At 34.8% G+C, this 14,886-nt stretch overlaps 1 protein-coding gene across 1 annotated transcript in view; it reads left to right on the forward strand.

Annotated features, from left to right (window-relative positions):
• The window catches only part of LOC149782543 (cilia- and flagella-associated protein 418-like), a 35,440-nt gene extending 21,007 nt beyond the window's left edge, over positions 1-14,433 (forward strand). Inside the window, exons 5-6 of the mRNA XM_089933977.1 lie at positions 820-968; positions 10,732-14,433. Coding sequence (XP_089790103.1) covers positions 820-968; positions 10,732-10,829 — 247 coding nt within the window. The 3' untranslated portion in view covers positions 10,830-14,433. The remainder of the gene's footprint in view (positions 1-819; positions 969-10,731) is intronic.
• Positions 14,434-14,886: the final 453 nt, after the last annotated feature.

Here is a 14,886-nt window from a genome sequence, read left to right on the forward strand (position 1 = left end):
TTAACCAAACAGGTGTTTAATGGCATAGAGTTGGTTTCTCCAGGATCAATGGCAACTTTCAACATGCCATCCACCCTGGCCATTTCTTGCATTATTGATATTTAAAGCTCTTACTGTCCTATATTCTCACTTTAATCTTTGATGTAAAGCTTGCCATTTTTGACCTTTCTTACTGCAGACACCATTTTTAGATGTTACTAACTTTACATCTTGGATCTTACTGCCTTTTTCTAATGGAGCACCATATTTTTGTCCTTTCTTAATGTCCATCATTTGCTTCATTATTTTTTGACCAATTGGTCAGTAACCTACTCAGGAGTTGGGTACTTTTAATATTTAATATATGACTGGCCAAACCTGTAATTAAGTTTTGGTACCCAGAATTTTGCATTTATCCATCTGACAAAAGTGTCTCTGTTTCAGATAATTTTACTCAATGTGTGAACTTCTTATTTTTTAGATTTGTCTTGAGCCCGTAAACAGTATGTTCATGTCATTTTCTGATATATAGTCTCCACTGAACTTGAAGTACGTAGATTGAAATTATACACACCAAACACATTAGAATGCTAGCAGACTAGCTGTCACACTTGCATCTGTAAAATAGCAACTGAATGATTGTAAAAAGACCTCATTTGCAATAAAATAAGATAAAAATACTCCAGTTCAAAGTATTAAGTAGGTAAATGAAGCTTTACATGACCCAAGGCAAGCTTTGATCGCCAAGTGTATTTCCATGAAAGATATAAAAAATCCACATTTAATGAATATTCTCTTCATCCTTAATGACCATTTATAGTATATATTATCATTTTCCAGCACATGTGACAAGCTACGATGTACAGACTGTGATTTTCGAGTTGTTTCCTTTGATAATTATGCATGGCATCCCAATGTTGATTACCTCTTCCTGAGAAATCATGTGCCAGACTTCCAGAAGCTACAGGCAAAGCTTGTCAAGAAAAATGGTATACAAAAATTAATTTCATTTTAATCTTGCTCAAGTTTCTGGAAAGCAGAACATGTTTATATATTTTTCAACAGCAGCTCTGTTATTGTGTGATAAAATCTTTTGAAAGTCATCAATTATACATGATGGCTCTATTCACTGCCAAACTATTGTTTCTTCCTACCAAATTCATTAGGATTTTTCAACTTTTGTGCCAGACAAAATATCATGTTTATGGTATTAGAAATGGGATGTTACTCATTAAATGTAATTATAAAATTAGATGCTTAATTTATATTACAGTTAGCTTTAACTATAAATGATAAACTACTCAAAGGTTGTTTTATTTTAATAAAGATGGGAGTATTTTTAAAAATTTGTGACAGGTATACATGTACACATCTAATCCATTACATTTTTTGAATGATTCAATAATATTTTTGGATTTAGGAGTCTCTGAATTATGTTCAGTGTTCATTTTTGAAGTGGAAAATGGGAGGTTCAGTGATCTCTACCAGGTTAAAAAGTGTGTTTATTTTTATATAAGAAAGAGATCACCATGGCAACCATCTTGAAAATCTTATTGCTAACTCCTCCTGAATGGTAAACCATAGTGACATGAGTTTTTTTAAAACCACAACACTACTTATGATATCTAGCTGGTATAAATGAAACTGATTACATTTTGACACAGGGGCCATCTTGAACATCTTATTGCTACATCTGATGAATGGATGGTTGTATCAACATGGGGTTTTAACTTAACTCATTAAACTCTAGCTCCACATTTACGTGGCAGGAGGTAGTAGCCTACTGCCAAGCTTTATAGCGTCAAGGTCATGTATGATACACAAAAGTGGGTGGTATTATAGAAAGATAGACAGATATAGCTCTACAATGATACCAAATAATCTGGACGAATAACCCTTTCATCACTATGGACCGGTTTTCTGGTCAAGGGGAAGTAAGTCTGTAAACACTATGGACCGCTTTACCGGTCTGGGGCAGTGTTTTGTAATATTATAGTACCCGACTATATAAATTTTGGGGTACCTCTAATAACTTCCTACTTGTAATGTAGATATTATATTTGGATTATCTCGTGAGTTTAGCTTGTATACAACTGGAAATATCGAACAAAGTAGGCACTTTTAATTAGTTTTCCGAATGGTGAAATTTGTATCCAAAATGGTGGAGTTCGAAGAAAGATCAGATGAGAGTGAAGTGTCAGATTTTGAATTATCAGGATTTTACCAATTTTGACCTAGTAAAGTTGGATGAAAATGAGAGAAGGCGTCTGGAGAGCCAATGGAATGCGCTTGTGGGTGACAGTGATGACAATGAAGAGGACTTTGAAGGTTTTGAACCAGAGGAAGTGTATGCTCCACATAATTTTGTTTGGATGAAGTTGGAAAACCAAAGAGATTTGTTTCAGTTTTCTGAGAGAGTTGGACCCACCTGAGTGTTGGATGGCTTTAGGAAAGATTTGGAATATTTTCAAATATTCTATTCAGATGAAGATTTTGGAAATATTGTCCGTCTTAACAAATTTGAATGCGATGATCAAACGTGCCAGAGGCAATATAGGTGTGTGGACAGATCTCACCTTGGATGAAATCAAGGCATTTTATGGAATTTTAATTTCTATCTGTCATACCTGAAAGAAAGACTTGTCTTGCTACTGGAATTATTCACGAGTACATCTAGGGTCAATTGAACAAGTTTTGGGAACTTTCTTAGTTTTCTAAGAGGTAAATAGATAATTACTTGTATTTTACCTGTTGTTTTACCTGTTTGCACCTGTATTTTAACAGTTTTAATAGATATGCACATTTTAGTCAATTAGTCATAAAATTTGATTTTTAACCTTGATCTTGACACCTAATCCAGCCAGATATCTTTAAAATTGGCAAAGTTATGTTATTTCAAAATCCACAAGTCATTTTGCATTACAACTCCAAAGTTACTTAGTGCTGAGGACTCTATGCCCCCAAAGTTACTTAGCGATGAAAGGGTTAAGTTGCACTACAAAATATAGAGGGAAAAATAGAATTTTTTGGACCTGATTTTTTTGTCCAGATTTTATACTTTTTGGCCTCAGATCTAAGGCAGACCTGTCTGAACTGCACACTGACAGGTTAACCTTTACAAAAAGTAGGAAAATGTGGGCATTTGGAATCAAGAGTGGTCTCGATAAGAAAATGATAGGTCCATTAAGCAAAGAAAAAAGAACTCCAACTTTTACCCTTCTGCTCATGTGCGAGCAAAATAACCAATGGAAAATGATGTTTCTAGCACAACTAGGCATTATGCTAATGGAAAATCTGTTGGAAATCGATGTATTAGGATGTATTCAGAAATAGCCCCCAAAATGTGTTTCCTACTCACATTTCAGGCGAAAATGACAAAAACCTCCAGGGGTTAATGAGTTAAAGATGACTTTTTATGATATCTGATTGGTCCTGAACGAAAATGGTGTCAGTCTGACATCCACTGTGGGTGTGATTGCAGCTATTTTTGGAAATCTTGTTATTGTTACTCCTTCTGAACAGAAAGTAATATCAGCATGGGGTTTTCACCAGAAGACTCCTTATAATAGTCAGTTGGTCATAAATGGTGCTGCCTCATCATCCAAGATGGACACAATATCTGCCATCTTGAAATTTTTGCTAATGCTACTCCACCTGTATGGATGGTCATATCAGCGTTAGGTTTTTCATTGAAGGACTTCTTATTATGTCTAGTTGGTCCTAAATGAAAATGGTGCTAGTATGGCATTCATTATGGCCACCACCAATCTTGTTATTGGTACTTTTTCTGAATGGAAAATCATACCTGAATGGACGTTTCACCCACAAAACTTTCTATGGTGTCTTAGTTGGTCATAAATCTGTTTTGTGCTGGTCACCACAGTGGCCATATGTTGTTGTTGTTGTTGTTGTTGTGGGGTTAACGCCATCCTTCAGCACGATAGGCTATACATGGCGGCCAGTATTAATGGTGGAGGAAGAACCCGGAAAACCCCGGAAAGAACCACCGACCCACGAGAAGCTACTGGCAAGCTTTCTCACATGCCCACATTGGCTGAATCTTAGACTCGAACCGCCGCAGACAGAGGTGAGATGGCAGTGATCCGTAACGAAGAGCGCTTTAGACCACTCGGCCACTCGGGGCCCCCAGTGGCCATATAGAAACTGTTATTGTTACATTGCTTTGAAGGAAAGTTGTATTAATATTGGGTTTTCAGCAGAACACTACTAATAATTGTTCTATCTAGTTGAACCTGAATGAAAATGGTGCCAATCTGACCTCAACTTGGACTGCCACAATGAAAATTTTAAGTCTTGTCACAAAATCAATATCAGCATTCAGTTCATAGAGTCTTCTAATAGCGTCTAGTTTGTCCTAAATGAAAATCATGCTGATCTTACATTCAAAAATGCTGCCATGGTGGCTGATTTGAAAATCTTGTCACTCTAGATTTTTTTCTTCAAATATGTTACCAGATCATAACACCTTAGGCGAACTACCACTACCTTGCAAATCCAGCCCTCCCAGATGATATCCCCTTGATAGAGAGATTGGCACCAAATCCCAGAGCACATTATAGCTACTTCTGCTCATGCCAAATAGTACACTGTCTCCTGGTGAGAGCCTTCACACACCATTTTAAAAAAAAATCATCTTCAGAGCAAGCTGGAGAAGTTTCTTTTCTCAGGGGAGTATATGCTGTTTTTGGCTTTCTTGCTACTTTTTTTCCAGATATTTCTGTTTGCTGTAGAATTACAACTGTGTCATAAATATACATGTATGTGCCCCTTGGATCATACCTGTATGGGTCACTAGCATGTCCTCTCATCTTGGGATATTGGCAATATTCTCAATGGCTCTATTTTGTTGTGCAGGTAATTTTTATGCTGTAGAAAATATTCAGGGTTACAGTGCTTATGTAGTTGATGTTGCACGAGTATCACTATGATTTCCACTTTGGTCAGATACAGGTACGTTTTTTATTCATACTTTATAGTCGTGGTGTCCACTTCTTTGTTGTTAATAGTGATGCTCTGATGATTTTACCTGTATAGGCAGTATATTGCACCTTTCTTACAAGTAAGTTTACATTAGGTAATTTATTTGTAGCTTCCCCTCCAAGTTATTATAAGTGATACTTCACCATTTGATCTGTATAGGCAGTCATGTGGGCCCTTTTTTTACTGATAATTTTCCATGATATGGTGCAGTAGCCCAAATAACATCCAATCTTGAAGTTCATCAAGCAGAATGTCTGGCAGGGTACACCTTGAAAACATTGTCTGCTCAATCTGTCAGAGTCCTTAGCAATTCTGATTGTGCATCCAATACTAAGGACCAGTTCTGTGGATAAATAATCCCATAACCTGGTCCATCATAAAGAACTGGATATCATGAAAGATAGATTGGCACTGTTTCAATATGAATAGACTCGGCCATACATATCAGATTGCACAGGTCAGCACCACAGTTGATCTTATCCCATGGAGTCAAAGGAGGGAATGTCTTTGTCCAGCATGACTATCCGATACCAGAACACATGGATCAGCACACCCAGTAAAGTGTGACAGGACAGTAACTGCACCCTATGCCCAGTTCACTGCCCAGTACCCACATAATATGGAATCAACCCATTCACCAGCTTGTGCTACTCAAAGGGCAGACTTGCTTAGTGATCATCTAATAGTTACCTGATCCCAATTTGATGATCTACTAGTATAGTTAGTTTAAACTTTACACCATCTTCACCAGATACATCTCATATTGTACATGAGACATCGGCTTCACCACATTCATCTAGAGATAACAAAGTATGTTCACAATCTCAGTGATTAGCATGTCAGACCAAAAGGGTGTGGGTTCAAAGCCTGCCAGTGGACAAGCCTGGGTCAGCTAATATAGTTGAGCAAGGTACTTTACTCCAATTTCCTTGGCACTAAATAACCTACTTGTGTTGCTGTGCCACAAAGCACCAAACCAAACCAATCCATTATCTTTGCTAGCCTTACAATGAGAAGAAAAGACTCCACATAGACTAAAGAAGTCTTTTCCATGCTAGTGATAAAGTTTTGTCTCCCTCCTCCTTCTCCATCAGCAGCTTGGTTCAAAGTTCTAACACAGTTCACTTGCTAATCAAGAGAGATGAACTGGCATTCAGATGTCTCCACAGTCTGGTCATGGGTCTGGCCTACTGGGTTGCTTTACAGACAATTACAAGACTCTAGCCTCTTGGACTGGGTCATCATAGCAATGCCTACCATGAGACCTAATTAGAAGATTCTATAAAACACACACACAAGTACTTCACATAGTCACACAAACAGTAGACTAAGGGTAACATGATACACCTGTCTCACATCAATACAATTCACAATGCACAGCTTATGATGCGATACATTATTGATACACATCAACTTGAGTCTTTCAGTTTGCATAGGTATGTCACTGGTAAGGTGGTGTTATTTTATATGTGTTGATATCTTAGTTGTATTTTCACGATGCAGATTGCAGACAGACATAAATTTATCATCAGTTCATTTGCCATTCTCATCCATGACAAGATAATTAAAAAAATACTCCTAAACAGACTTCTTAGTTGTCAGTGATTTTCCTTCAGCCTTTTAGACTGTTTCATTAGAACAGATGTAGGACTCATCTTGGTCACTACACCCTTTGTTTTGTGTGCTTTCAAAAAAACAATGCCAATTTCATGTCTTCTCATAAATTTGTAAGGCATTTTGGTGTTAACATAAAAACAGGAACAACAGTTCAATTTCCTCATGAAAGGAAAATCTAATTTTGAACAAGTCTGAATGTGGGAGCGGTGATGACAAACACCCAAACCCATCACATTGTACTTAATGCAGATGCATAACAACTGTCATGGCCACATGCACTCAGTGATACTGAACCATCACATTGGTTCTTTAAGTAGTTAAGGTTAACTGACAACAAGTTTCTCTAAATTCTCCAAGCATTTTGGATTTTTTTTACTAGATACATCTATCTCCACAAAAAGACCAAAGAAAGAAGAAAAACAAGAATGCAATTAGCATGTACATAGCCTGCAAGTTTTATTTTTATATACATGTAGTCACAGACATGCATATCCCTTCATCACAGACTAGCATATCCATGTAATTAAAGCATGTTCTTCTTAACATTTTCTTTCAATGGCAAATGGCATGAATTCCCACTCAAGATATTCAAATTAAAGATCATAATGTTTTCTACTTGTCTGTAAATGCCCAGTAGTTATATTGCATATGGTTAAATAAATGCTAAATAAAATAAATGAATTCTCCAGTTTCTCCTTTTTCAACAGTTTCCAAGAAATGTTCTCAAAGAATCCCAAGAAGAAAAAAAGTTCAACCATTTTTGTGTATCTTCACCAACCACATGTCTAGTCTGCACAGTTTCAATAAAATCCTCCAAGCATTGTGGGAGAAGTGATGATGAATTGTTCTTATAAAACAATTATAACCATTTTGGCCAAATTTTTAAGACATGTCCCCCAAAATGGTCAGAACAAAAAATGTTAAACTTCATCGCACACAATACAACCATTTATCAAGCCTTTAACATCTCTGTATAATTTTGCATGTATTGTGGAAGAAGAAGCAATGGGAGCATTGGTGGCCATATTGGATACCAGATTGGCACCATTTGCGTTTAGGACCAAGTGGATGCTATAAGAACTCTTTAACAGTTTAAGTGAAAACCCCATAATGAAATGACTATCCATACAGAGTAGTTGTAATGAAAATAAGATTTTTCAGGATGGTTGTCGTAGGGGCCATATTGTATGTCCATGTGGAACCATTTGCATTTTGGACCAGCTAGAGATCATAAGAGTTCTTCTGGCAAAAACCCTATCTCAGTATGGCTTTCTGTTCAGAAGTAGTAATATGATATTCAAGATGTCTGCAGTGGTGGCATATTCTATTTCAGACTTACCATTTTCATTTGGGACAAACTGGTCATCATAAGAAGTACTTAATGAAAATCCAGTGTTGATAATAACAATCCAATCCGAAAGAGTAGTGATAAAAAGATTTATAAATGGCCAGTGTGATGACTGTATTCACTAGCACGATTTTATTTTTTTAAAAGACCAACTTGACCTATGGATGAATTTGTGTGTCAAGATTCTCAAAGTAGTTTATCACAGAGGAACAGTGATAATAAACTTTTGCTAATGAATTAACAGACAATGGACAAGAGCCATCCCATAAGCTTTTCTGGTCTGTGACCAGTAGAGCTAAAAATACTTATTTTTCTCAGTTCATATTCAAAGATATAGCCTTATCAGCTTTGAATTTCTCCCAGACATTTGTAAATATCAATTGTTTACATAGTTTGATTGCTAATTGGTATTAAATAAGAATGAAAGATAATTGATTGGTGGTGAAAGGCAGCTTTTTTGTTGTTATGTTTAATTTCCTACACATAGTTTAATACTTAGATGCATTACCACCATCCAGTCTCCAGTTCTGACAGCTCTGATCTGGATTGAGGAGTGTGATGCAGGTCTGCTGGTTTGACATTGTTGGAGTCATTAACCAACCTATTTTTCAAAGCAAACATTTGGAGAAATCTAGTTGTTCTCAGGTTTGTTGACTTGTGATCTGTTGCTAACATTACAACCCTTACAATATATACTTGCTCTAGGTTCAGTCCAACTGCAAAGAACATGGACTTGGACCTACTAATGTTGCATATTGTTTGTTCTACTGATTACACGTAATGAACTGCACAGATCCAAATCTGCTGGTGCTTTATGCAGCTTGCTTTTGGACTCAGTTTATGAGTATAGACATTAATTATACACCAGTAGAGATGAACAGCTGCTGTGCTAGGCACTCAACATTGAGAGATTAGTGTTAGGATTGGTTGGCCTTGTGTCACCATAATGTGACTGGGCAGGACATCATACTACATGTCTGTGGCATGATGCCCAAGTGAATAAACTGAAAACTCTCCTCAAAGACATGGTGAAATTGTTAGCAAAATCTATCATTAGCACAACAATTAAATGATTCCCATTACTACATAACATATTTATAGGTCACAGGATTCAACCTCATGTATATTGTCACACTGTAATTTAAAATGGAATGGCTTGAATAACCCATTTCTGTGTGGAATGGCATCTTGTTCTTGTAGAGCTTGAAATAAATTTGTATGTCTGATTAAATTAACTTTATGGTCAGTTTGATGCTTTGTATTTTGGCTTTACGGCTGGAGGGTATAGTTTGATCAACCAAAGAGATTTGTTTGAGAAATTTTCCAAGAAAATAGAAGCTTGTATATGATGTAAATAAAAAATTACAGCACACTTCATTTGCACATCCTATATATGATACAATTATCATTTTTGAAAGTAATCATTCTAACCCATTATTAGAGACAGGTAAAATCCTACTACTTCTTCCAAAGAGAATGCTTAAATAGTTTGATATACTGTCAAGAGAATTTCTTTGAATAATGGAAACAAGAGACACTCCCCATACTTTTTATTGATGGACAAACTGTAAATATGCTGGGTGAGCTTAATAATTTGGTTTAGTTCACTGTTTTATAGCACAGCAACACAAATAGGTAATTATTTTTAGAGCTGAGGCAATTGTGATACAGTGTCTTGCTGAAGGTAGCCAACCTGGGCTGATCTGATGGTATGAATAGGATTCAAATAGCACCCTTTTGCTTGAAGTCTTGCACTCTTGCCACAAGGTCACAGTGGCACCAGCCCCCATTAGTAGTTTCTTATGATGATGAAAACATCTTAACCATTCAAATTAGAATTTAAAACAAATACAAATATATATATTTTGCAGGTCTGTACTTTCCAAGCTTGATGTAAAATTATATAAACCCTAAACATTATTGATTTCAGGATAATAAAATGTTTGCTTCAGCTTTGCTTGATAAAAGGTGAATCATACCAATTTATAATTTTAGATGTTTGAGAAATATTTTTTTAATCAAGTTATAAGTTGACAGTTCAACTAGAATAACATCATGCAGCTGCATGTCCTGGCATGGGTTTTCATAAACGCTAATCTCTTAGAATGTAGCCATCCCCACATCTTTAAATTACATTTTATGTTTCATAACTGTAATTGTTTTTATGTAAAATCATGCATTACCCCCATATAGGTATTTTTCTTCATAAACTTGGCAATACTTAATTCTCAACAGAACCTTCATATGACAATAAAATCAGATAAATGTGACATAAATATGTGCATTGAATTTTATCATTTATCCTCAAAATATAATTGTAGGATTTCTTAATTTTCTAATAGGTTCCAAGTACCCGTATGTAAGAACTGACAAAAATTATTCTTTGAGATGAGAGTAAAAATTTAGTGAGATTATTTTTCCCCTTCATTCATGAGCATTGAAGATAAAATGCATGCAAAGCATCATTTGGGTTCATTTCTGTCAGACATTAATAATAATGACAAAAATCCATAAATAAATTTGGTTTACTGTAACTTTGGGTTCTTACTTACAAAATCAATCAATTTAACATTAATACCAATCAATCTTGCCTGTAAACATTGTGAGTAAAAGAATAAGACTGTAAGAGGGTCCAAAGTTCTGAGAGATTTTTCTTCCCATTTTGCATTGTATTGTATAGTCCTTTAAATAGATTGTCACATCCATTGTTCAGTGTTTGTATACGTGTCATATGCATGTTATATTTTTGCAGTTCTCTTTAACCCATTATACTTATTTTTTCTCAGGGTCTAGAGCTTACTGTTGCCAGTGTCGTTCAACATCAGTAACAGAGCTAATAGAACTGAAAGATCCCACACTCAAGTGGGTGTGTGGTAAGCACTGAGCTTCTGTGTGCAATAATGGTGCATGGTTGTGAAAATCTGGTGTTCATATACAGCTTCCTTACCTTCACAACAAATAGCCAAGGTGATCATACACAAGCATGTGAAGTCTTTTTAATTTTATGGGATTTTAGTTATCTCACTTAAGTTAGTCTTTTGTGGTTATACATAATTCAACAAGATATCAGTGATACCGTGTATATTTTTTTGTAGATTTATGCCTATGTACAACTATCTACAAATGGTTTTAATGTTAATAAAATCCTATTCAAGATTTGTCCATATCTGAAATCCCTCCTCATTGTGGCTAACCATAATTGGAAAGTACATTCTTTGATGAAACAGCCCCAGAGGCTAGAGTTAGAAAGATTTGCAAATTAGAAAATTGACTGATGCAATATTTAAGTATTGTTATGTTACAGCTATTCCATTTAAGCATACATGGTACCCAGGGAAGGCAGTTTTTTTAAACTATCTGCCAGGGTACATTGATTTCAAAGAGTTCATATTAAAACGATAAGAAAATTTCTAAACTACATCTATGGATAAGTACACCAAATTAAAAATGCCTGCCTGGGTCCTAAGTATGTTTCGCTGGAACAGCCCTTATGTAACCCTGAAGATAGCTCCAATTAGTATTTTAAAGATTGTATTTAAAAGGCATAGTTGAAAACAATTTAAATCTTATTACATTTAATAAAATTGCAATATAAACTGATGTTATAGAATTGTATGTCATTGTAACTGCTGTTATAGGTTTGACTGTGATAGTAATGCTCAAAATGTAAATTGGCTATTGCTGAAAAACATTTTTAAAACATCATGCTCATAATGTGATAAAGTCATTTCATGTATCCATTCAAGTGCGTATTCTGTCTCATACTGGTGACCTAATGTTCACAGGGTTGTTCTACCTATTAAGAGACCAATCATAGAATGGATTCATAGTTAGAATAATCTTCACTGCACTTAACAGAGGTACAGGTATCTATCACCTTAAAATTATATTACATTAATTTTTTTGTGAAGACCAAAAAAAAATGAAATTATTTGTCTAAAACAGCACACAAAAATGAATGACACTCAAATTAGCTGAATTACATAACTTTCAATGACAATTAAAGGCAGTGAAGTTATGAAATTCAGAGTTATGCAACCACTTGTGGGAATGCAACTATTGCACAAGTCAATGGTTAGCTGTATAAAGCATTCACTTTAAACAGCATTACTTACTTTTCTGATCTATTTAGCAATAAGAAATGAACAAGACAGGCTGGTATAATTCTTTACTTAATTAGAATTCAAAAGTCGGATATAAATTTATTATTACATTACAATGGACTAAATTTGTTATTGCAGTTTGTAATTTAAGATATGCCACATAACTAGCTTACAGTAACTAACCTTTCAGGCTTGGTTTTACATTAAAAAAATTATGTCCAGCAAAATAGTTTTAACTTTGTAGCACAATCTAACATCATTTTAAATAAGTTTGAAAATTGAACTTATGATAGCTACCATGTTAGTTTTTCAATAGCACATTTGTATACAGTGAACATTAATCCACAGTATCAAGTGCCATACTGTAGGTACTTACTTATAAGTCAAGTCCAGTTGCAATTTGCACAGACCCACATCTGCATATTATATGCTGGCAGATCTGGGTCTATGCAGTTTGACTCAACTTGTAAGCTTGTATATAACCAGAGTAGAATGTGGTCCTTTGAAAAACTAAATGTGTCAAAGTTGTGTCTTGAGAATAAGGATGCAATGTTTGAATAATTTCTCAACATGTACACAGTATGCAGTAACTGAAACAGTGCTGTTTAATTTAACCTTTCTCCTGATCTGAATATTGACAGCTCACGTTTATTCATGTCATTCACAGTATGCAATTCTTTCATTAGCTGTGCATTTCTTGTATAAAAAGATTCAGTTTGTAAGACATGTCTTTGTTCTCAACTTGTGATATTTTGTCATACTGCTATATCTATGTACATGATTAAGATAAACATACTGGCTAGACATTGGCCAACATAAAATATACCACTTGCATATTTGTTGATACAATTATCAGACTCTGTAAATATTTATGGGCAGTAAATTCAACTAACCATTTCCATGTATAAACATTCCTGCCTTACCTGAGAAAAGGTGTTTATCTGACAAATATTTACCTTCCCTTTTTATTCATCATTCCGTGATTTTTTTGTACACCTGCTCTGTATATTAATAGTATAAATCTTATTTTAGTGTTTCATTCTATACATAAAGCTCTAGAAAAGAGTTGATTTGCATATTTTATGCATACAGTTGTATATAAAAAAATTTGTAATGCATTCATATTGTGCAAAACAGTTTTAATTTAAACATTTAGTCCAAAGCTGCCAGTTTATTGATACTCCTGTATGCAGCACATTCAGTGTTGTAAGATGACATTTTTGATCAATATCAATTGTGGTCTCTGTTCATGTATTGTTTGTTTTGTGGGTTTAATGCCATTTTCATCACATGATATATGGCAGCCAGTACATTTGGTAGAGGAAGAACCACCAACCCATGGAGGCCACTGTTAGCATCCTGGGAATCGAACCCACAAGGTTAGAGGTGAGATATGTGAGTTATAATCTGTAAAGGTGAGCACCATAGACCACTCAGGGCCCCAGGTCTTGCATGCATGTTTGAAATGACTGTACTTGGTCACTGTGTTAAGCATTCACTTCAATACAGCCATATAAGTAAATGCTTTAAGTATTAATAGTAATTCTGAACTTCACTCTGGAGCTGTCACATTGTGTAGTGGTTTTATTCTTTAAAACTAAACTTTTGTCTTAAAGAAGATAATTGGCCAAGTAGTAGTGTAATATAGCTTAAAAGGCCCCATTTTTACCATATTTCTCAAATTTCTACTGAATCTATTGAAAATTTGTCATCTTGATCATTATATTTTGAAAATATTGACTTTCATCAAATGGAAATTTATTTGTGACAGAAAAAAGAAGGGTAACACTTTAAATTTGAGAAAATAATCCTAATTACTCAGATGTAAAACTAGACTCTTCGTGGGAGAATTAAAAGATACTTGATGATTTTGATCCTTGATTCTAGCTGAATATTCTGTGAAAAATTGATGGCTTTCAGTGGAACAATAACAAAAGACAAGGAATGTGTTAATAGTATCTGAAACTGACCAAGATGGCAACCCAGACAGACAGATGTATGGACAAGTGTAACACGATATGCCCTACTACTGTTTTGGTGGAGCATTCTATTCAGAAATGTCAATTTAAGCAAAAACATTGAGATATTTAGTGAAATTTGGGCTAGACTTCACAACTTAACCAAGAACATGGAGATGTTTAGTGAAAATTGTATCAGAATAGCACACTGTGGATCCATATATTGGCCAAAATCAGAAATATGTCAAATATTAGTGATTTGTGTAATTTTTTAAAAATGTCACTTGTTACCTGAAGAAATATTTTAAAAATTTTTTGTGTTGAATTCATAATTTTAAATGTTTCAGTTTGTAAGTATGGATGTGAAAAATATTGTTGGAGTGGGATAAAATATATATATGTTGTCAATAAAGTGTTTGAAAGTTCATATATGCAAATGTCTTCTTACTCTTTCAAATATTCATCTGGTAGTTTTCACAATTTCTGTGACTTGAATCCATTTCATTCTCTCTTTTCTCCATTAGTTTCCAAAGGTCCACCTATCTTTCACCAATAGTTATTTGGTTTTCCTTTATTCAAAAGTATGTTTGATAGTTGACCTGCATCAACCTTCGAACACGGTGTGTGTATCTTGACTGATAATGCAATATGACATGGAGACCTGTTTCAATAAATACTCAAAATATCCCACTTACTATGAAAAATGTTGTATTGTACTTAAATTTCCAATGACTACTCATGCTTTGTATTCTCATTTTTCTAACAATCAACCTTGCTGATTGGGTGATATAATATTGTTCTGCTCCCCAATTTCAAAGCCAGTGAAAGAAACACTAGCTACTTCACTAGCTCATGTTTTCCAGTCAGTCTGTCCCAGCAA

The sequence above is a fragment of the Sinohyriopsis cumingii genome, chromosome 15 (assembly GCF_028554795.1).
Source record: "Sinohyriopsis cumingii isolate HCF-2022 chromosome 15, ASM2855479v2, whole genome shotgun sequence".
NCBI lineage: Eukaryota > Metazoa > Mollusca > Bivalvia > Unionida > Unionidae > Sinohyriopsis > Sinohyriopsis cumingii.